The 22,293-nt window shown below is 36.8% G+C and overlaps 1 protein-coding gene and 2 long non-coding RNA genes across 3 annotated transcripts; 2 read left to right on the top strand and 1 right to left on the bottom strand.

Annotated features, from left to right (window-relative positions):
- The first annotated feature begins 512 nt into the window (after positions 1-512).
- Positions 513-1,096, top strand: LOC125593474. Its single transcript, XR_007329389.1, has 2 exons — positions 513-650; positions 864-1,096. It is a non-coding gene; the product is annotated as an uncharacterized LOC125593474 (long non-coding RNA).
- Positions 1,097-10,997: 9,901 nt separating this feature from the next.
- LOC106406738 (cell number regulator 6) lies at positions 10,998-12,587 on the top strand. Its single transcript, XM_013847461.3, has 5 exons — positions 10,998-11,154; positions 11,230-11,337; positions 11,620-11,734; positions 11,860-12,128; positions 12,248-12,587. The coding sequence occupies exons 1-5, from the start codon at positions 11,152-11,154 to the stop codon at positions 12,455-12,457; spliced, it is 705 nt and encodes a 234-aa protein (XP_013702915.2). The 5' UTR covers positions 10,998-11,151; the 3' UTR covers positions 12,458-12,587.
- Positions 12,366-17,406, bottom strand: LOC111207788. The gene is made up of 3 exons (XR_007329388.1): positions 14,326-17,406; positions 13,033-13,281; positions 12,366-12,513 (listed from the first exon to the last, which is right to left on the bottom strand). It is a non-coding gene; the product is annotated as an uncharacterized LOC111207788 (long non-coding RNA).
- Between the last annotated feature and the right edge of the window lie 4,887 nt (positions 17,407-22,293).

Below are 22,293 nucleotides of genomic sequence, written 5' to 3'. Positions count from 1 at the left end.
GCATTAATCACATATACAGAAAATCTATTTTGTATAGTTAATTTGGTTGTTTAATTTATTTTAATAATATAAAATTTAAAAAATAATAGTACATATGTGAATTTTTTATTGAATTTTTATTATTCAAAATTATTAATTGTCGTATGTACTTTATTTACAATAGGTGATTATGTAATTTTTATTTAAGAAAAGAATGAAAACATTAATAATTAGTTTTATTGTTAGTTTAATGAAATGTTTAATATATATTTAGTGGACAAACCTATTTCTTTAAAAAAAAATTTAAAAACATTTTGTCAATGACACATGACATAGTTTAAATGTTTTAATGCTTTTCAAGAAATATATAAGGGACATTTTATGTTATTTTCAACAATATAAGACCATATAGTGTGAAAGCTTATAAGGGATATTGTATATTATTTTCAATATAAGACCATATAGTGTGAAAGCAAGTTGGGTTGGTGGATACTTTTACGTATAAAATAGCTTATTGGGCATGTTAGATTTATTTGCACAAAGATATACAATGATAAAAAAGGCAACATCACTCTTCGTCGTTCTAATAGTTGCTTTGCTCCTTTTGTCTCCTCTCTTCTCCAGACAAATAGAAGCAATATCCACCAAACAAACAAAGCATCGAAAGCTCGGTCAGTGAAAATATTATATATTGTTTAACACGATCGTGTTTTGTAGATCGTACCCGAATAATATAGACTGCGACTGGGTATTTAGATAAGATATTTATTTAAATTAGATCCATACAATCGAATGTAAAAGTGTTTCTTTTATGCCTACTTCCTTTCTTAAGGAAAAATCAAACGCCTTCATTCTTCTTTTTATTTGTCCAAAATGTCAATTAGGAAATGGAGAAGAAAAGGAAATTAGGAGGAATAAATTGGTTATCCAACTAAAAGCGAAAGTGAAGCGAAGCAACTCCAGAAGGGGACCCCAAAAGAAGAATCCTCCAAAGAAGCCACCTTGCAAGCCCTCGACTCATCCTCATTAAGGGTTTTTTCCCGCGTGTTCGTAATTAAACAACGAAATGTTCGTATGCAAATGAGATTTCAGTAAAAGAGCTGGCAATTAGTCAATACAAAAGATGTCTATCTCAACGCTCACTTATTTTTTATGCGGTTGTAACACATGTCTCAACCTCATTTGACAACGACTTACAATTTACAACAACTTAAACTTCAAATTATAAAATGCTAAAAACGACTACCATAATAATATTGTAATAAATCAACAAATCTAATAACTGGAAAAATAGTCAGTGAAATTGTAAAACGAAAGTACGAAAAAAACAAGAAAACAACATTTGTGATGAGTGACCTTGTAACGGCTCGGTTCCTGCCTATAAAAATTTTCTTGAAAATATGAGCTTCTCTACGGCCCATATGACAAAGACCTAGGGTTCCTTTCCCCTTTCCTATAAAAAGAGATGCAGCTTTCCTTTTGCCTCATACAGAAACTAAAGCGAAGCTCTGCAGAGATTTAGAGAGACTAGGAAACCCTATCCGTCAAGCTTCTCTTTTCCTTTTCTCTCTTCTTCTCTCACGCCTCTCTTCTCTCTCTCTCTCCTCGCCGTCGCTCTCTCTGTCCTCGCCGTCGCTCTCTCTGTCCTCACCGTCGCACGCTCTCTCTCTCCTCGTCGTCGCACGCTCTCCCTCTCCTCGCCGGCGCCGTGTGGTGGTGGTGGTGACCGGATCTCAATCTTCTCTCCCTTGTCTCTTGTTTCCAGATCCGGATCCAGATCTACGCTAAGGTGGAGTGTCTTGAACCCATCTTGTTCTCATGTACTGTATACTCCTTTATGTTGGAGTTAGGGTTGATTAGACCCTGTTTGAAAGCTAGGATGATAGATCATGATTATTGCTAGGATGTTAGATGAATGGAACACGATGCATAAGAACCCTCATATTGTTAAATGGGACTTAGTAAACTGAAATGGAGTTGTGGTAGCGATGATTGATTGGTAATTCATGCTTGTATGTTTGGATGTGTAGTCCCATGATTGGTTTGTGATTAAAGCTAGGATGCTAGAGAGAAATGAATGCTAAGCTGATAGATGAGTAATGATTGTTAATGTTATTGAAGTAGAACTTGAGTGCAATGTGTATTGTGTGTGGCACCGATAACGGGTGGCGTCTAGTGAATGAGTCCAAGTACAAGTCTAAATGAAAAGAAAAGCGAATGAGAATGGGAAGGGATAAGTGAAAATGATAAGGATGTGAAAGGATAAGTGAAAGTATGAAAGAATAAGGTTACGGTTAAGCATGAGTGGGGAAATCATATAGAGTCTAAGGAAAGTATGTGTGGCAGTAGTTCACGCTAGGTATCCATAGGAGATGTGGCGAATCCACAAGAATATGGAAGCACCCATAGGAGATGTGGCGAATCCACATGAATATGGGGTAGAAGCCTAGTGGGAGCTACCCACTGATGATAAGAACGAAGTGCCAACCGCGAGAGGCGGGATATAAAAATGTGCATCATGGTCGGGTAACGGGGAGTTAAAGGTGTCATAGGATCGAGTCGGTCTTGTATGATGAGTCAGTTAAGTCTAGGGTTTAACGTGTGTAGCAATGAGTGAGTTCATTGTAATGATTGATCACTAGGTTGCTAGAAATGTATGGAATTGAATGTGGACAATTAGTGATGACAGTATGAAATGATAAAAATACATTACCTGATTGTAGTGGCTAGTCAGTCCTAGTTCCCGCATAGAGTAGTATAGAGTGTCATGCGGGCAGGCTGGTTTAGAGCCACTTCACTGAGTAACTTGTTGCTCACTCCTCCATTTCCATTTCCCTGTGCGCAGGACTGTAAGTAGAAGTATATGGATGTGGGTGTGACGGTATTTCAAAGAAGGTTATGCGCCGTCGGCTCTCCGGACCGGTAACGGGACACGTAGGGTTGTCTAAATGAGTAGACACGTGTCCATAACGCCCTTTCGATAACCCCGGTCGGACGCCGGGGGATCGGGCCGTTACAATTAGTATCAGAGCGGGTTAAGATCCCTTAGTTCTGTCCTAAGGGATCAGCATTTCCGACGTTTTCTAAAAAAAAAAAAAAAAAAACTTGTTTTCATTAAAAGAAAAGAGTTTGTGAAAGTTTTGATTCCCCCAAAAGTTATGAAACGATTTCAAAACCACCCACTATATATGTACGTCTATTATGGTTTTGATCAGATCCATTTTACTTGCAGAATTTCTTCCGAGCTTAGTTCATTCATTGTTTTCTTTTAAAGATCCCGAGCAATGTTGTTCTCGCCTTGTATGCCTCCCTTGATTGATGTGTGATTGTGTGAGTCCATTTCAATATCGGATGTTAAGTTCGGAAGTCTAGGGCTTGGAATTCGGGAACGAATTCCGATTAACAGGGGGATAATTGTAACGGCCCGGTTCCTGGCCCATAAAAATTTCCTTGAGAATATGGGCTTCTCTACGGCCCATATGGCAAAGACCTAGGGTTCCCTTCCCCTTTCCTATAAAAAGATATACAGCCTCCCTTTTGCCTCATACAGAAACTAAAGCGAAGCTCTGCAGAGATTTAGAGAGACTAGGAAACCATAGCCGTCAAGCTTCTCTTTTCCTTTTCTCTCTTCTTCTCTCACGCCTCTCTTCTCTCTCTCTCTCCTCGCCGTCGCTCTCTCTCTCTCCTCGCCGCCGCACGCTCTCTCTCTCCTCGCCGTCGCATGCTCTCTCTCTCCTCGCCGGCGCCGTGTGGTGGTGGTGGTGACCGGATCTCAATCTCCTCTCCCTTGTCTCTTGTTTCCAGATCCGTATCCAGATCTAGGCTAAGGTGGAGTGTCTTGAACCCATCTTGTTCTCATGTACTGTATACTCCTTTATGTTGGAGTTAGGGTTGATTAGACCATGTTTGAAAGCTAGGATGATAGATCATGATTATTGTTAGGATGTTAGATGAATGGAACACGATGCATAAGAACCCTCATATTGTTAAATGGGACTTAGTAAACTGAAATGGAGTTGTGGTAGCGATGATTGATTGGTAATTTATGCTTGTATGTTTGGATGTGTAGTCCCATGAGTGGTTTGTGATTAAAGCTAGGATGCTAGAGAGAAATGAATGCTAAGCTGATAGATGAGTAATGATTGTTAATGTTATTGAAGTAGAGCTTGAGTGCAATGTGTATTGTGTGTGGCACCGATAACGGGTGGCGTCTAGTGAATGAGTCCAAGTACAAGTCTAAATGAAAAGGAAAGCGAATGAGAATGTGAAGGGATAAGTGAAAATGATAAGGATGTGAAAGGATAAGTGAAAGTATGAAAGAATAAGGTTACGGTTAAGCATGGGTGGGGAAAGCATATAGAGTCTAAGGAAAGTATGTGTGGCAGTAGTTCACGCTAGGTATCCATAGGAGATGTGGGAATCCACAAGAATATGGAAGCACCCATAGGAGATGTGGCGAATCCACATGAATATGGGGTAGAAGCCTAGTGGGAGCTATCCACTGATGATAAGAACGAAGTGCCAACCGCGAGAGGCGGGATATAAAAACGTGCATCATGGTCGGGTAACGGGGAGTTAAAGGTGTCATAGGATCGAGTCGGTCTTGTATGATGAGTCGGTTATGTCTAGGGTTTAACGTGTGTGGCAATGAGTAAATTCATTGTAATGATTGATCACTAGGTTGCTAGAAATGTATGGAATTGAATGTGGACAATTAGTGATGAATGAAATGATAAAAATACATTACCTGATTGTAGTGGCTAGTCAGTCCTAGTTCCCGCATAGAGTAGTATAGAGTGTCATGCGGGCAGACTGGTCTAGAGCCACTTCACTGAGTAACTTGTTGCTCACTCCTCCATTTCCATTTCCCTGTGCGCAGGACTGTAAGTAGAAGTATATGGATGTGGGTGTGGCAGTATTTCAAAGAAGGTTATGCGCCGTCGGCTCTCGGGACCAGTAACGGGACACGTAGGGTTGTCTAAATGGGTAGACATGTGTCCATAACGCCCTTTCGATAACCCCGGTCGGACGCCGGGGGATCGGGCCGTTACAGACCTAATCCTTTGTCTCTTCTCAAAAGAGAAACAATCGAGTAATATCAGTCACTCAATAAGGTATAGATGCTAAACTCGAAGTTCATAGATTCCAATGGAACATTCCAAATAAAAATATTTCAGTTCTAACATAAAACAAATACAACACATAAAACGCTAAAACAACAAATAAGAGTCCTAGTTCTGAGGTAGGTGCTTGCACCCCTCCCCCAATAGAGGCTTTCTCCTGTGAAAGATTCACTTATGGGATTAGTGGCCACATACCGCCAATAAACGCTTTATTGACCTTTATATTACGATTCAACAGGTCGACTAAAGATAATATGTATCATCACCACAACGTCTACATCCGGCATACAAAAAGTACATCAATGTATACGACTAACAACCCTATATCTCATTAAACGAAGAATATAATGTTGAATCACGTAGCTTCCTGGTATACCATGGATTTTACCTATTTTTAGCCATGATATATAGATGTTTTAGGAATTATTTATTATATTTTGGAGTCTTTTTAGTAATTTAGAGGTCCATGAATGTCTTGGAGGAAAATGATGATTTTGGTGTATTTTAGAGATAAAATAAGAAGAAACTCGTAGCTGACCATCAAACCAGTCTGAAGGCAATCAGAGACAAACATCGATCGACGCACATCATGTGCCGTCAATCGACAGCGAAGCGCGCAAGACCCGACTAGGTTTCCAGCCGACTTAAATCCCAAGTCATAACACATTTACAGAAATACCCCTGACCGATTTTAACCTAATATTTACGTGCTCTGCCATTGTTCTAGGCAACACACACTTTTCATATTTTCGACTTTTCACAGCAAATAATAGTTAGGTTTTTAGTAGTTTGGAAAGAAGATCCAAGACTCTTTCAGAGATTTGTATTGGAACTCAAGTATTGCTAACTCTATTCTATTTATACATTTTATTCAGTTTATGATTTGCTTTGCTATGTATAAGTAATTCATCTGTTAGATTTAGGGTTCAAATAGATTATGAGGGATTAGCCCAAAATAGGGAATTGCTAAGGTGATAAATATCCTTCAAGGAATTGTGGTTAATGCCTGTGTTCTAGAGTAGCTAACTAGAACATTGAACTTAAGATTGTGGACAATTACGATGGTAGGTTCTACACAGAATTAATTCCCTTGAGCTAGTATTACTAGAAACAAGCGAAAGCTGATATTGACAATACTAGTGAACCTATCGATCAACTCGTTAAGGTTTGTCTAAGGAAACATCGATCGACGTTCTTACCATAACATCGATCGACATACGATTCATATCAACAAGCGACATCTGAGATATTGAAATTAGTCAAAACATAAGACTCACATGCGAAAGCTAGATATATTTAAAATAGAAATGGAGTTCCAGGATTGACAACCTAAGTATTCTATACATCTATAATCCCGACTACCCTAGATCTAGTGCTTTCTAATAACTGTTTACAAACCTCAAACCAATCAACTGAACAACTGCCTTGTTCGCTTTGCTTTCTTATTTACTGTTTTCAATATTTACCTAATTTAATCACTGCTGATTAGGATCTATTGTGTGCCCTAGCTCCTTGTGGATTCGATCCCTAAGTACTACAAATGAACCTTTTATTTGTGAGAGTAAAATCACTCTTTAGGGTAATTTGAGTAATATCACTTCCTATTTCCAATTTAAGAAAGGAACCTAAACTCACATACTCCAAACACACACAATTCAAGGAGACGAAACATATTGGAACTAAACTAGAGTTTTTATTTTCTTCATCCCCTAGGGTGAACCACTAAAATGATAGCCAGAAAATTGCCAAGTCATATTCTATTAAAGAAAAAAAAAAGTAAAAAATAATCAGAAAATAATATTAATTACAAAAAAACTTTGACGTTGTTAATGCCGTCAACAAAACTCTAAACCCAAACTCTAAGCTCTAAACTTTAAATCCTATATTTAAGTTTTTTCCGACGGCTAGGGTTTAAGGTTTTGCTGACAGCGTTAAAAACTTGAAGTTGTATTTTTTTTTTTTTTTCGGCAATTAATACTATTTTCTGAATTTTTTTTATTTTATAAACAGAATATTAATTGACAATTTTTTTATTGACTATTATGTTAGTCATGAACACACATATTCACATTGGGGGTGAACAAAATAAAAATTCATTAAACTATATGTATATGCAATGTCCTAGGCCGTGTACGAAAATTACAGGATCTGAAATCAAAGCAAAATATAGAGTCAGAGCGGCATTCATATGTTTAAAAATGGATAATGGATGGTATGGTCAAAGTCAATAGATATAATCAACGGTCAACTCAATCAACCTTGACCCAAGCCTGTTAAATTTAACCATATTGATATCAAATTTGATCAACCGGTTTTCCTTAACCAAAATTGATTTCAGTTGAACCACAATTAGCCTAATACAGTAATCAATTTTAATAACAAATCGGTTAAACTCTAACCAAATTTAATTTCAAAAAACCAAGCAATCATCCGAGTAACTGAGTTGACTCGCTGGTCACCAAACTACATGTGAGTCAGCAAGTCAATATGAGAGTTACCGATGACCGTCACGGATGGCAGACAGAGGTGGCGGCTACTTACAAAAAAAAATCATTGGCAACAGTGGCTTCCTGTTGATAGAGAAACAAACAGCTTCAAAAACGGCGGTGGGAGATAGTTGTGTGTGAATTCACAGGCGGAGTCTCCGGTGATTATATCTTGTGTTTTTCGTGGTTTTGATAATTCATTTTATATACATTATGAGCATTTAGATTAGCATTTAAGCATATTTAGGTTTTATTACTATGCATAAGTCTCTATCAGGTGCTGGAGTAACCATTTAGAGGTTTTGGAGTTGTTTGGAGCCAATTTGGATCAAACAAAGTTAAGATTGAGCATTGGTTGAATTGGGTCAAATTGGGAAATTTTTAAGTGTCCCAACGGGTACCAGTTGTGGTTAGTGTACCCGTTGTGGTTCATGCTAATGTTGTAGCGGGTGCCTACAACGGGAAAGCATAACTCGACTTTAACTCATAAAATTGCCTTAGAAAGATGTTAAGTGTCAAAGTGGTTAGGTGTTGCGGGTAACCCAACCCTCTGTGAACCATGCGAGTCTCATTGCAGGTTGTGGGAGCGGATTACTGAAGCCACTGCCACATTTAAAAATTAATATTATGTGTTTCCTTTTTGGGTTGACCCACTCGTTTTTAAGAACCCATAGTTAAAAAAAACATTAATTATTTTGTTTTCTTTCTTAAGACAATCATATTTTGGTGAAAGTTTGAATCTTTAATCTATTTCTTCTGTCTTTCTTTGATTTTATTGAGTTATCTTGCAATCCAATCATGATTAGTGTTGAATCTTCTATGGGTTTTAGGTTTATCATGTTGATTAGTGGGTAGACAGACTCATCTTGAATCCATAGCTAGGTTAGGTACATTTAGAATGATTAGTGAAGAGTTAAGGTGTTTGATGTTAAATCTACTTGTTTTTATGCTTGGTAAAGGTTCCTAATGCTAGATTAAACTTGTTCTCTCTCATCTAGATCATACGTAATCTTATGCACTAAAAGTGTTTGTTAAAATGCTTGAATGACTTGGTTTTGCTCTAGCTTGAATAACTAAAAGAGATTTGATGGTAGGATTGCTAAATGGTTAGTAGAATTGTTCTTGATGCATGTTGATTGAATTATACCCAAGGGATTTGATGTCTAATGCTAGATTACATTCGGATCACTATCTTGGGAAATAATTAATTTATTTTGTGTGTTCTAGACTTAAAACTTGATGATTGTTTGATTAGCACCTTGACTTGGATCTTAATCACCTCATATGAATACCTATGAGTTCTCTTATTCTTATTGATTGAAATCTTGATTGACTGCTTAGTTTCTTGAATTTGAATTAATATTGTTACTTGATTTATTATCTTTAAACACTTGATTACACTTAGATTAATACATGATTTGTATTCTTGGTGTCTAGGATTGAATCTTAAGTATTACAACGATACTTCAAATAAAATTTATTCCATATCAAGTTTTATTGCCGTTTCGAGTTCAAAATTTATTTTGACAGTGAAATTTAGCCATTGTTTGAGACTAAGTCTTATTTTCTTTATATTGATTACTTATACTTTTTCTTTATCTCTCTGTGATTCTCACGTGTATGAATTTGAGAAGTATAAGGCCAACAAAATTTAATTTGTACAGAGAGAGAGAGAGAGAGAGAGAGAGAGAGAGAGAGAGAGAGAGAGAGAGAGAGAGAGAGAGAGAGAGAGAGAGAGAGAGAGAGAGAGAGAGAGCTCTCTCTCTCTCTCTCTCTCTCTCGAGAGCTCTCTCTCTCTCTCTCTCTCTCTCTCTCGCTCTCTCTCTCTCTCTCTCTCTCTCTCTCTCTCTCTCTCTCTCTCTCTCCTCTCTCTCTCTCTCTCTCTCTCTCTCTCTCTCTCTCTCTCTCTCTCTCTCTCTCTCTCTCTCTCTCTCTCTCCTCTCTCTCTCTCTCTCTCTCTCGCTCTCTCTCTCTCTCTCTCTCTCTCTCTCTCTCTCTCTCTCTCTCTTCTTTCTTTTTTCTTTTTATTCTAATCGGAAAAGTTAGTCTTAATGAAATTAAGTTGTGTTTCAAAAAACAATGAGATTCTAAGGAGATCAATGAAGTATTGGTTCTCTATCATATGTGTAGAGTTACTTTAGAGTTTTCTTATTATATATCCATCATGTAATCGTTATGATTGGTAAATCTCCCATTCCAAAAGACCCTAAAATATGTTTTCGACCAAAAAAACATTCAATGAAAAAAAGACCAAAATATATTTTATAAAGAGGTAAAATATTTTTATACCCCTACTCTATAGATATATAAATATAAATGCTCCAAAAAATTTCCAATTTTTTTTTTTGAATTTTTTTTTTTGATATTTTTTTGAAATTTTATTTAAAATCTGAAATTTTAAACAACTGTTTTTAAAATTATTATTTAAAATTTTATATGAAATATTTTTATTTTTTAAATCCAAAATCTCTCTCCTAAGTATCTTTTATGTCTTTAATAAAATTTATTTTTATCATTTTGATATATATATGCTATATTTGTTATAAAAACTGTTTTTACAGCTATCATATGGTATTTTTCTTTCAAGATTGGTTTAGGAGTTAACTGTTATAGATTTAGAAACTGATTTTATGGATGACTGGGTCTGAATGTATTTATGACTCGTGAGCACTCAATGGCCAGCTGGTAGGTAGAGTGGATTAGGCCTAGGACTTTTATCCGAGATCTGGATTCTATTTGAGATTCGATCCGGATCCGATCCGAAAATTTGGATATTCGGAGGGGCCGAATCCGGATCCGGATAGTAAAATGTTGGATCCGTCATAACCGGATATCTTAATTTTTAAGTCCGGATATCCGGATCCGTAAGTTTTATTAATAAATATTTCAAAAATAATAATATCTATATATAAAAATTAATTTTATTCAATATATTTTTATTTTTATAATAGTATATATAAATTTTATGTAAATTTTATAATATTATACATAGAAATAATTAAAGACATTATATATATTTTTTTAAAAAAATATTGTTAATATTTTATATACATATTAATATTATTTTTTATTTATTTTAAGGATCCAAATTCGGATCCGGATATCCGCCGGATATTACAATTTTTAGAAGGATATCCGACACTCGGATATCCAAGAACTCCGGATCTGGATAAGGATAGTAAAATTATGGATCCGATAGATAAGGATCCGGATCCGGATAACTTAAAATTGTCTGGATACCCGATCCGTCCGAGACCTAGCGAGGATGCTGTTGAGAGGTTGCTTAACGGAGTGTCTCATCTATTGGAAGAGGGTAAACGGCACCGTTTGTTCAGATGTCTCATTTATTGGAAGAGGATAAACGGCACCGTTTTGTCCAGACGTAGCTTAATGAGTTGGGTTAAGTCAACAGAAAAGAAGACCAATTAGTCTTTAACTCGTTTGGTAACAGTTTGGTTAAAAGCACAGAAACAACCCAAAGTCTCTAATATTCAATGCGATAAAAAAAAAAAAAAAGAGTCAAAGACACAGAGATCCGACCATCTGAGCAAGACGAAGAACATATGGTTCGTGTCTTATTGTCTTCTTATTCGATTTTTTTGTTGATTTGATTTATCATCGTCAAAATATTGTGGATTCAGATGTCGGAGGGAGGAGCACCGTCGAAATACGTGAAGTTGACGAAGGAGCAAGCTCCGGTCGATGAGGTTAATCCTGGCGAACTCAATCAACCGATTCAGGTTCCCCATGTATGTCTCTCGCTCTACTGATCTGATTTTCTTAAGTTCTCTGAGGACTGTCACCTGATTACCGTTATTTAGTGGATTCGATTGTTATGATCCACAATGTTTCTTTGATTTCCGCTATAGATCCTTGTTTCCTATTCATCAAGTGGACCAGTTTGATTTATGTTTTTGTCTAAATATTTTTATCTTTGGATCTTCCTACTGCTGTTTCTGTTACATTCTTGATTAGTGGATCTGTGAAATCGTGTTGTCATCTCTGATTCTGTGCAAATACATGTTCCGCAGCTAGCTGTTCACAAATGCAACGAGTGTGGCCAAGCTCTACCTGAAAATTTTGAAGCTCCTGCAGATGAGCCATGGACTACTGGAATATTCGGGTGCACTGAGGACATGAGTAGTTGTAAGTTTTCATTTTCTTTTTTTCTTTTTTTTTGTATAAAGAGACATCATCTAGTGATTCATGTCATTAGATTCTTGGGAGACCATAAAAGCTTACTTCCTTTGTGTTAAACTGTTAATACACAGTTTGGCAGGGACTCTTTTGCCCAAGTGTTCTCTTCGGACGTGTCTATGAAACTCTGAGTGACGAAGAAACCTCGTGGACCAAAGCATGTATCTGCCACTCGATTGTAGTTGAGGGAGGACTAACAGTTGCATCCATAGCTGCTTGTGCTCCCGGTATCGATCCGCATACAACGTTTCTTATGTGGGAAGGCTTGTTGTTTGTTTGGTGGATGTGTGGGATTTACACCGGAAACGTTAGGCAAACTCTACAGAGGAAATATCATCTCCAGGTAAAGTCACCAAGCTTTCATACACATCTGAAATGATTCCTCTGTCATTAAAAAGCATAGTCGATGGAAACATGTCAAAAATAATTTGAAAATGTGTGTGTTTTGTTTTGATTAAACAGAACTCTCCATGTGACCCCTGTATGGTGCATTGTTGTCTCCATTTCTGTGCGGTTTGTCAAGAGCACCGTGAGATGAAGAACCGTCTTTCGGACAACTTTGTGATGCCCATGACTGTGGTTAATCCGCCACCAGTTCAAGAGATGAGTGCCTCTGACGACTCTGTCCCGGTTTCACACCATGGCTCTGAGCTCGAGATGCGGCCATTGTAGAGACTCAATGTTTCAACCAGATTCAAGGTCCTGTTTTGTTCTGTTTTGTAATGGACCTGTGTTTTAATGAGGAATGGATGATATGTTAAACCGACTTGGTTTGTTTAATTTTCATACAATCATTGATCCATATCGCAAAATTAAAATATTTATTTTTAAGAAATAGTTTATTTATTATCGTATTTGAAACATTCTGCTTACGTACAATGTTATCTTTGTTTTGGATAAACATAAACAGATTTAAGAATCGTTAAACGTTTTACATTATTTCTTAGAAATTCTCAACTCATTAATATAATGAAAGGCCAAAATATTTTCTTATATAAGTAACGATAACTACGAAAGTAGGAACTCAAGTATTTTGTATCTTCCGGGAAAGGTTCATCCTTTCGCTGGCTTTGGCCTTTGTGTATCTTCAAGTTTTAATTCAAGTATTTTACAGGGGAAAAAAAACTACGAAAGTAGGTAGGCAACGTCTTGACGCTGATTTTTCAGTTAGATACAAAGGATCACATCATCAAATAGCCAAAATATGATCGGAAGAGATGCTGGTTCGATTCTCAACGGTGACTTACCTTCATCACGACTTTCTGCAACGTCGCCATGTCTACGAAATGGTTTAGTTGACATCGGAAAGAGAGATGTTTTCTACGGTGAAGATGACGTCGCAGGTTTGATGTTTAGCGAAGAGGAACTGGAACAAGACACGGTTATGTGAGCTTACAGAAGTGACGAGGCCATGAGATCTCTGCCAAATACGAGAAGCCGAAGAAGTAGAAGGTTCTTTTGCTGTGAATGTTTTGACTTTCTCAGGCTTGTTTTCTCTAGAAATGGCAACTGATAAGCCCTCACATTCTTCTTTTAAATTATTGAAATTTTATAAACTACTAATATTTTTTTGAAGAAGTTATCTATACTATTAAAAAGGAAAAAGTTTTAAAAAATCCTACTTATGCAAAGTTGTTGGACTTTTTCATTATACTTATTTTTTTTGGTATTACCGTATATTTTTGTAACATTACGTTAATTATATTATACCATATATATACCCGTTTTTACTCTAACAAAGAAATCAATAACATTACACCATATATTTACAGATTACTAAAACACTATACCAAAAACTATTGTTTGATCCAAAAATAGTGTTTATGCTGGTGGTGTTTGTTGAATCAATACAATAAGAGAATTTAAAGATAAAAATTAGATTCTTGAGGCTTAGGAGAAATCTTTAGATGAAATCAAATGGGAAAAAGAATATAAAAGAGATTTCATTGATTGAAGGTTCATCACCAAGATGATTACAAGGGTAAAGTGAACCTTAGAATACAAAATCTCTATGAAAATATGTTAAGTCTAAGAAGAGGAGAAGATCATTTCTTATAAGAAGGTAACTCCTTATTTATAGAAAGATGAAGCCTAGGGCTTCCTAGCAATATGAACCTAGTTCAATGTCTAATGGGTCTCGAAGAAGATGTAAATCCACCCCCAACAGTAAGCCCTCCAAGTTCGTAGAAAGAGATGAAATCGATTTCTACGAAGTTTACGAATAGGGTTTATTAGACAATGAACTAGACACACTCATGCCTATGACGGTTTAGGCGAGTTTATTTCGAACTTGTGCCTAGTAAAAAACGAGTTTGCTTTAAACTCGTGCTTAGCGAAAGACGAGTTTACTTGACTCATGCTAAGACAGTAGCGAGTTTACTGAGAACTCGTGCCTAGTAGAAGAAGAGCTCCAGTAAACTCATGCCTAGCCAAAGATGAGTTTTTGTAAACTCGTGTCTAGCAATAAGCGAGTCGACCACAAACTCGTGCATAATAAAAAGCAAGTTCAATTTAAACTCGTGCCTAAAATGCATGTTTACCGAACTATTGCCGACCCGAAGTCTCGTGTTGAGATCGTGTGTGCTGAGCAAGTTGTTGGTGTGTACGACTCGTCAGGCTATGATAACGTTGCTGTCAAGAGAAACGTGGTGTGAGTTGCGAGGTCCGGTGATGAGCTCGTGATTGGCGACGATGAAGTCAAGAGTCGTGAGAACCGTAAGGGAAGGAGTGAACTGCAAAGAGGGTCTCATATTCTTCATCTTCTATGCTCCGTTAGTGTAAGGGAAGGAGTGCTTGACTCGCATTCCACGCATACAGCATAGAAGATAAGTCACGACCTTTTGTGCTGGCTCCATTCTACTATACATAGAAAACTAAATTTAATTAATTATATCTTGTATTGAAAATGGGTGCCGTGAGGCACAAGCAAACATGTCAATTATGAATATGGGAGATCACGTTTAATATCAACCTTATTAACAAGATACTAAGTGAATATATTTGTTCTGTCACAAAGTATAAAGCGGTGATATATGACGTAAACAATTAACTAATTAGATGAGAAGACTTATCTCGTCAGACTTATTTTTCTGTCATGAAAACAGCTACGAGGATGATGAACATGATCTCAAGATCGGCGTTTTGAGGAGGTCACGCCAACTGCTCCCCGCTTTTGCCGAGATCGCGTACTTGCCGAGATTACACCAAGACCATAAAAGAGAGCGTGAGAGCTTTTTCTCTCAGTGTTATCCAGATTTGGTTGGTGATGACGTCGAACTTCAAGATGATAGCATGACAGAGGTGATCGTGTGATGCTGAGGTCGAGAAGTGAACTTCAAGATTTGGTTGGTGATGACGTCTAACATCACCATGATGCCGAGATTACGATGAACCACAGAACCAGTCTGAACGTAAAGCTCAAGCCGAGAAGTGAAGTCTCGAGATGGACAGCCATGGATCGAAAAGAGACCTCACTGAGATGGTGTAGTTATCTCTTATCCAAGCCGAGCTTAAAATGGGTTCGTCTAGAGCTTGTGCCGGTTACGGCAAGCTCGTTGAGAGAATTTGAGTTCGTCATTCTTGGTGCGGGTCACATGATTGCATAGATCATAAATATGCTGAGAAGGCTTTGTCTCGAGCTTCCAGACGTATTTGTGGCGAGGTGGCTGGTTTACAATGATCTCTTGATGCTTGTGAAGAACTCTGGTCTGAGAGCTTGTCATGAAGGTTCAGTTTTCTCAAAAACGGAAGCCATTTTCTGTAGCTGAGAGATCAACCATCGCCACGTCTCGGTTGCGGTAAGCTCGTTATGAGAATCTGAGCCTGTCATTCTTGGAGTGATGACAAGAGATTGATCCAATTAGATCGCACGTCTACGTCGCGGCTCTAATTTTCTTTTTGGCTTGACAATCGTAGTTGATTCTGGCTCACAAAGACATGACCATGGTTGGCGTCTCCTTCTCATCATGATAACGGGTCGCTGAGATCAAGTCGTTGCCAAGATCATCACGTGGCTTCATGATGTAATGTGCGAAGAAAGCTTGTCTCCTTCTTCTCATGTGACCATAAAAATAATATGGTCAAAGCGTGGAACATGTGTGTATCTCGTAATGTTTGATATGTGTATAAAAGCTAGACAAATAACTTTCTAAACAAGTTACAAGACATGGTGGAATCATAAGAGGCCGATGATGATTATTCAATGTGATAATCATAAGTTTTGAAACTTATCTTTCTTTGTCGGCAACTTTGATGAAGATGTAGTGTCTTCTTGTGTTAATCTTGGTGTAGAAGTTGAAGACGCTCTGTTTTTAGGAGTTGTAACAGAGCCGGGGAAGAGATGGAGAGCCTGCTGAGAGCAAAGACACCACTTTTAGTCTCTATCTCCACATATGACACATTCAATGTTCTTGTTGTCACTGATCGAGTCATTGCCATTACTTCCAGGGTCAGGGTCACGAGTCTGAGCTGATTATATAATTGATCTCAGGTTGAAGCGGTGGTGCGACGAGTTGAAGCTGACATACGAGCTACGACGAAGAGAATCGCATCCCCATCATTCTGGAGCTTGAACAGAGCTTGAAGCTGCCGTCGACGTTAAGAGATGCAGGTAAAGCATGTCTCATACTTCCAAGTCAAGACCAGAGCCATATTTGTGATGTCAAGCTCAAGCTTCTTACTCTTGATGGAGCTTTAAGACGTTGTCACTGATGGAGCACGAACCGCCGAGCCTTCTTGTGGTTTCAATATCCTCGGCATAATGATTTAAGCAGCACGAACCAACTAATTTGTGGTTGCAGACGGTGAAGTTTTGAACTTTGGTGGGTCTTTCATAAGAAAGCTTCTTCCTTTATCTAAAAACCACCGAAGTTTCTGTTCTCCGGCGATGGTTAACGACGGAGATCGCTGAAACAAGATTGACCCATTTCTCCAATACCTGATTAGCCCAAGAAACAACCCATAACCGCCTCTGTTTCTCTTACCGGAGAAGGACGACGTCACCGTTCCGAAACCAATGACATCAACGAAGTTCGAATCATGGTCGTCTTCATCTCTCTTCTGGCTCCAAACCGTGGATCTTGATTCCAAACTTTACGGTAACGAAGTGCTGTGATAGCCTCTGATTCCGGTGAGCTCTAGTTGAGGTTGTGGTGAACTCGTTGTCGGGATAAAGGAAGGAATGATGAGGATGATGTGACGACGAGATCTATTTGGTCTAATTTGGGCTTCTCTTCTTAAAAATTATTGTTGTCTTGAGCCCAAAATGGAGTAGAAACCGACCATTACTCAGATCCAGGATTCACTCCCAAGTCAAGCTTTCATGGTAAAGCTTCATCCTTTTTCTAGAAACCACCGTGGTCTCGCGAGATCTTCTAGTTGCAGGATCGAGATCGATGAGCACATATCTTGAATTTTCCCAAGTCTCAGATGCTCCGAAGATAGTTCTCCTTGGCCCCCTCCTTCTAGCGCCAACTGTTTGATCCAAAAATAGTGTTTACGCTGGTGGTGTTTGTTGAATTAATACAATAAGAGAATCTAAAGATAAAAATTAGATTTTTGAGGCTTGGGAAAAATTTTTAGATGAAATCAAATGGGAAAAAGAATATAAAAGAGATTTCATTGATTGAAGGTTCATCACCAAGAAGATTACAAGGGTAAAATGAACCTTAAGATTATAAGATTTCTAAACATGTCCCATTAAGATTATAAGATGACTGATCTATCCAAATATACAAAAAAAAAATATCATTCAACTAGCCTACGAACTATAAAACTTTATTACACTCCATCTTGCCATTGATCAGACTGTTTTTTTTTTTAAATGAAAAAGCTCCTTGGATGTCTCATGTTGACCTTACATGTCTTCTCTTCCTGAAGCAAAAATACAAGATGTCAAACTTCTTATTCAAATGTCACTTATTCAAAAATCAAACATGACTTTGTTAAAGACCTAGACCACCATAGTTTTGACACTATCATACCACATTCTTCATCACATTGTCTGTTATACAATCATACTCTGACATTCAAATACATCAAAACATTACATCACATATACATATTATTGAAGCAGTTACATATTATTTAAACCATAAGATTGGTTGATAATTACAAATTTAAAATTAAAAATTTAATCGTAACAATATGTTAACAAAAACAAATATATTGTGAATATGCTACCTAGATATATTCTAAGATTTTTTATGTTAATAATATACTAGAGATACGATTATCAAAACAAGAAACAAAAAATAATTATCTTACTTGGTCTACAAGTTTATTTATTATGACACTAATACATCATTTTCCTTATTTCTATCAACCAAAATATCAAAAAATTATACTTATATTTTTACCAAGATTTTCTGTAACAATAGATTTGACTCATTTTATAATTTCTATATGATAATTTGGGATTTTCGGTTTAAATCGGGTGTATAAATTAAAATATTTAATAATTTGGATAATTTTTAAATTCAGGCACCCATTTGATTCTAGGTTCGGTGTTAAAATTTCGGTCTTACAGATATATGATCTGCTTGGTTATTTATAATATTCAGTTCTATTTTACTTTTCATTTTTTTTCATTTTTGTACGATCCAGGTCACGGTTTCGGATAAATGTGCCCAAGCCTATACACAAACTTATATAGAAATTAAAAAGAAATTATTTAACAAAATAACTTTTAACAATATATCTATCTAGGGAAAATTTTATTTTTACACTTTGTTTGATACCATAATTCAACTTTACCATCAATCTAGAGACATTTTCATAAATACCTAAATTATTAATGGCCAAATGACTAAACTAACCTTTTTAATCTATCTCTGATTTTCCCAATCATAAAATCTCGTTGTCGTCTTCTTCGTCAAGCTTCGGTGCCATCTACATCGAGCCTCGCCGTCGCCGTATTCAAAAGGCGATTGAACGAGTCATATATATAGGTAGCTGCACATCTCAGAAATGAGTGCATCCGTCCGGTGTTCAATCGGCGATGTTGCTGCTCCTTCCTCCTGAACAGTGTTCTCTCTCCTCTTATCTCTCAGCTCCGGTGAATCCTCCCTCCAGCTCCCGCCGATGACGCGTCTTCAGAAAATCCCGATGGTGTCCTTCCTGCTTTCTTCCTCTGCACTGACGACTCAGACAACTCAGCTCAACCATGGCGTTCACCTAAGTTTGAAGAATCCCTTAGTTGCACGTGGTAATGCTCTTGGGTTGATGTCTCCAGACCCTCCCGAACCACCAGATCCGCCAGATTTGGGATCTGTCATGGTGGAATCAAATCTTGTGACAGTCTCCTTTGAGTATGATCTTTCATCTTCTATGTATGGCCTTGATTTGCTTTAGGTTACGATGGGGATGGACTTGAGGGTTGTTACGGCAGAGGAGTGTTCCGGCAGAGGAGTGGTGGGAAGAACGAGGGAGAGATTCTAGCCTCGACGGTGAACGTGACCTAGGCCTTATGGTTACGGATTTTCTCGAGACGGGAGGTGGTGGAAGCGGTGGTGGTGGTGGTGATTCATGGTGTAGCAGCGATAGTGATTCTGAATTTCTGGATCCTTCTTACCTTTCCGATAAGATTCAGGTACCTTAGGGTGATTTGGTTGATTTTATTGTTGTTAGTATACGAATTGGGATCGTTTAGTTGATGAGGTTCCTTATGATCATGTTGAAGGGTAGATGATAGTGATGGAAATGGTAGACTAGATAATATTTTGTAGCGCTTGGATATATGGTTTAGTATGATGCCTTTAGCTTGCTATAGATTGTTGGTTCTTGATTATTGAAGGAAACATCCAAGTATATGCCTTATGCTGCTGCTTATAATGTTCTCCTTGTCATTTCGGAATAAAAGTACAGCAAAGAACATCATTGATTTTGTTTGAATGGTATCTGTACATAGTTGCTTATCACATTCCAATGGATAGCACTTGCCTAGAGAATTGTTGCCAGTGTGCTCTCTTCTGCTGCTTATAATGTTCTTGCAACTCCACACCCCTTTGTGGCTGAGGATTTCCTCACAATTTCAAGGCTCATCAAAATGGTGTATGATCACCTTTGTAGCCAAGTTTCTTGTTGCTCTTTATGCCTTTATTACTGCAGCATATTCGGGTAGCAGTCCACCGAGTGTCTCCTCTGATTCCCGTGGCTTCATCTCACCAATTAGCACTTATGATGTTTCAATTTTAAGTTGCTTAAGTGTTTTATTTGCTTTTATCTGTGTTTAGCACTTATGATGTTTCAATTTTAAGTTGCTTAAGTGTTTTATTTGCTTTTATCTGTGTTTATGTTATCTGCTTAGCCTTTGATGCAACAGTTTCCTTCGTCATTTTGGTTGTGTTATTATGTTTGCTAAACAATGTCTCCATTGATGGAGCTTGAGTTTTATTTATAAAATTTGGTTTGATAAAAAAGAGAACTAGTATATCTGGAAAGCTTTCTAAATTTCTTATTAAAGTATAATTCATTTATAAGAGTTTATAAAAACAGTCTATAAGGATATATATAAAAACCTTGAACTTAGTTTTCTACAAGGCTTTATAAGGATTATATAAATAATTTATAAATGTTTATAAATCATTTATGAAGATTTATAAATTTTTATAAATACTTATAAAATATTTATAAGGGTTTATAAATCATTTCTAAGAATATATATATTTATATATATATATATATAAAAACAAAATATAAAGGTTTATAAATCAGTTATAAGAATATATAAAAATATTTATAAGGTTTTATAAAATATTTATAAGGATTTGTAGAAAACTTTTGTCTAAATTATTAACTAGCTTTTAAGGGTTTATAATTCATTTATGAAAATATATTAAATTTTTTTATAAGGGTCTATAAATCATTAATAAGAATATTTAAAATTATTTATAAGCGTTTATAAAATCAGTTACAAGGATTTGAAGAATTTCAAAAGGTAATTCATATATGAAGGCTCTTAAAACATTTTATAAAGGCTTATAAATCATTTATAGAATCAGTATGATGCCTTTAGCTTGCTATAGATTGTTGGTTCTTGATTATTGAAGGAAACATCCAAGTATATGCCTTATGCTGCTGCTTATAATGTTCTCCTTGCCATTTCAGAATAAAAGTACAGCAAAGAACATCATTGATTTTGTTTGAATGGTATCTGTACATGGTTGCTAATCACATTCCAATGGATAGAACTTGTCTAGAGAATTGTTGCCAGTGTGCTCTCTTCTGCTGCTTATAATGTTCTTGCAACTCCAAACCATAACCCCCTAAATATGGCCCAACACCCCCCCCCCCCCCCCCCCCCCCCCCCCATTTGATTCTTTTATAAGAGTTTATAAAATCATTTATGAACCATTTATAAATTTTATAAGAGCTTATAAAACTTTGTATCAACCATCTATAAAATTTATAAAACACATACAAATATTTATATAACTATTTATTAAGGTTTATAAAACTATTTAAAAGGGTTTATAAAACTATTTACAAGAACTTATAAGCTATTTATAAGAGTTTATACATTTATTTATAAGTGTTTATAAATTAATTAACAAGGTTTAAATCTATTTATAAGATTTTATAAATCTATTTATAAGGGTTTACTCAAAAGATTATAAGAATTTAATATCTTCATAACCCAATTTATAAGGCCTTATAAAAAGATATAATTGAGCATTGAGATGATTGGGCGTTGAGAGATACTTGGGATTTCTGAACTTGATCTGTGTGCGTCCATCGTCATTGTGTCCAGAGAAATAGTAGCTTTGCGTATCAGAGTCTTGGAGCTGCTTGAGGACGGGGACATAAGAAGCATTAAGCCATTTGAAATCCTCAAACTTCTGAACCTCGACAGTGACTCCTCTGGGGTTGTCCATGTTCATAGCAAACCATGACTTCATCGCATTAGTGACAAGATGAAAGACGACTTTCTCAGGGGCCTTGGAATTGAGAGCAGTGGAGTTAACCACAACCGAAGTAGCAACAATGTTATCAGAAAACACACAGACATGGTAAAGACTATTATTTGTGAGCTTAGAAGCCACAGCATAGATTCTCTCCGCGAGCTTCCTCTGTAACTCAGAGTTCTGAAATCACTCAGTAGTGAGACGAACACCAAGGCAGTAAAAACTATTGGGCACTTCCTCAGCAGCAATCTGAGCATACTTAGCACTCTTCTCAATAACAGAACTCATCTGCCCTTACAAAGACTGAATAGTAGCCTTGAGCCTCATGATCATAGTGGCACTGCCGTAGTGATCATACTTGGTCCAATCTCTATTGACATCCTCTTTGTTCTGTAGAAGAGACAAAACAACTAGAAGTGAACATGAAAACCAATCCGCAATTTTGTAAAAAATACACAGAAATAAGAGTAAATGTATACATTTACCTTTCTGAGAGCTCCTCATATTCTTTGGCATCACAATGAGAACCTGTACCAAGATCAGACACAAATCTAGTTTAAGTTTCAATAGAAAGATGAAAGTAGAACCAACAAAAAAAACAAAAAG

Source organism: Brassica napus, chromosome C9 (genome assembly GCF_020379485.1).
Source record: "Brassica napus cultivar Da-Ae chromosome C9, Da-Ae, whole genome shotgun sequence".
Classification (NCBI taxonomy): domain Eukaryota; kingdom Viridiplantae; phylum Streptophyta; class Magnoliopsida; order Brassicales; family Brassicaceae; genus Brassica; species Brassica napus.
Note: the sequence above shows the minus strand (reverse complement) of the source record. Positions and strands in the feature narration are given on the sequence as shown.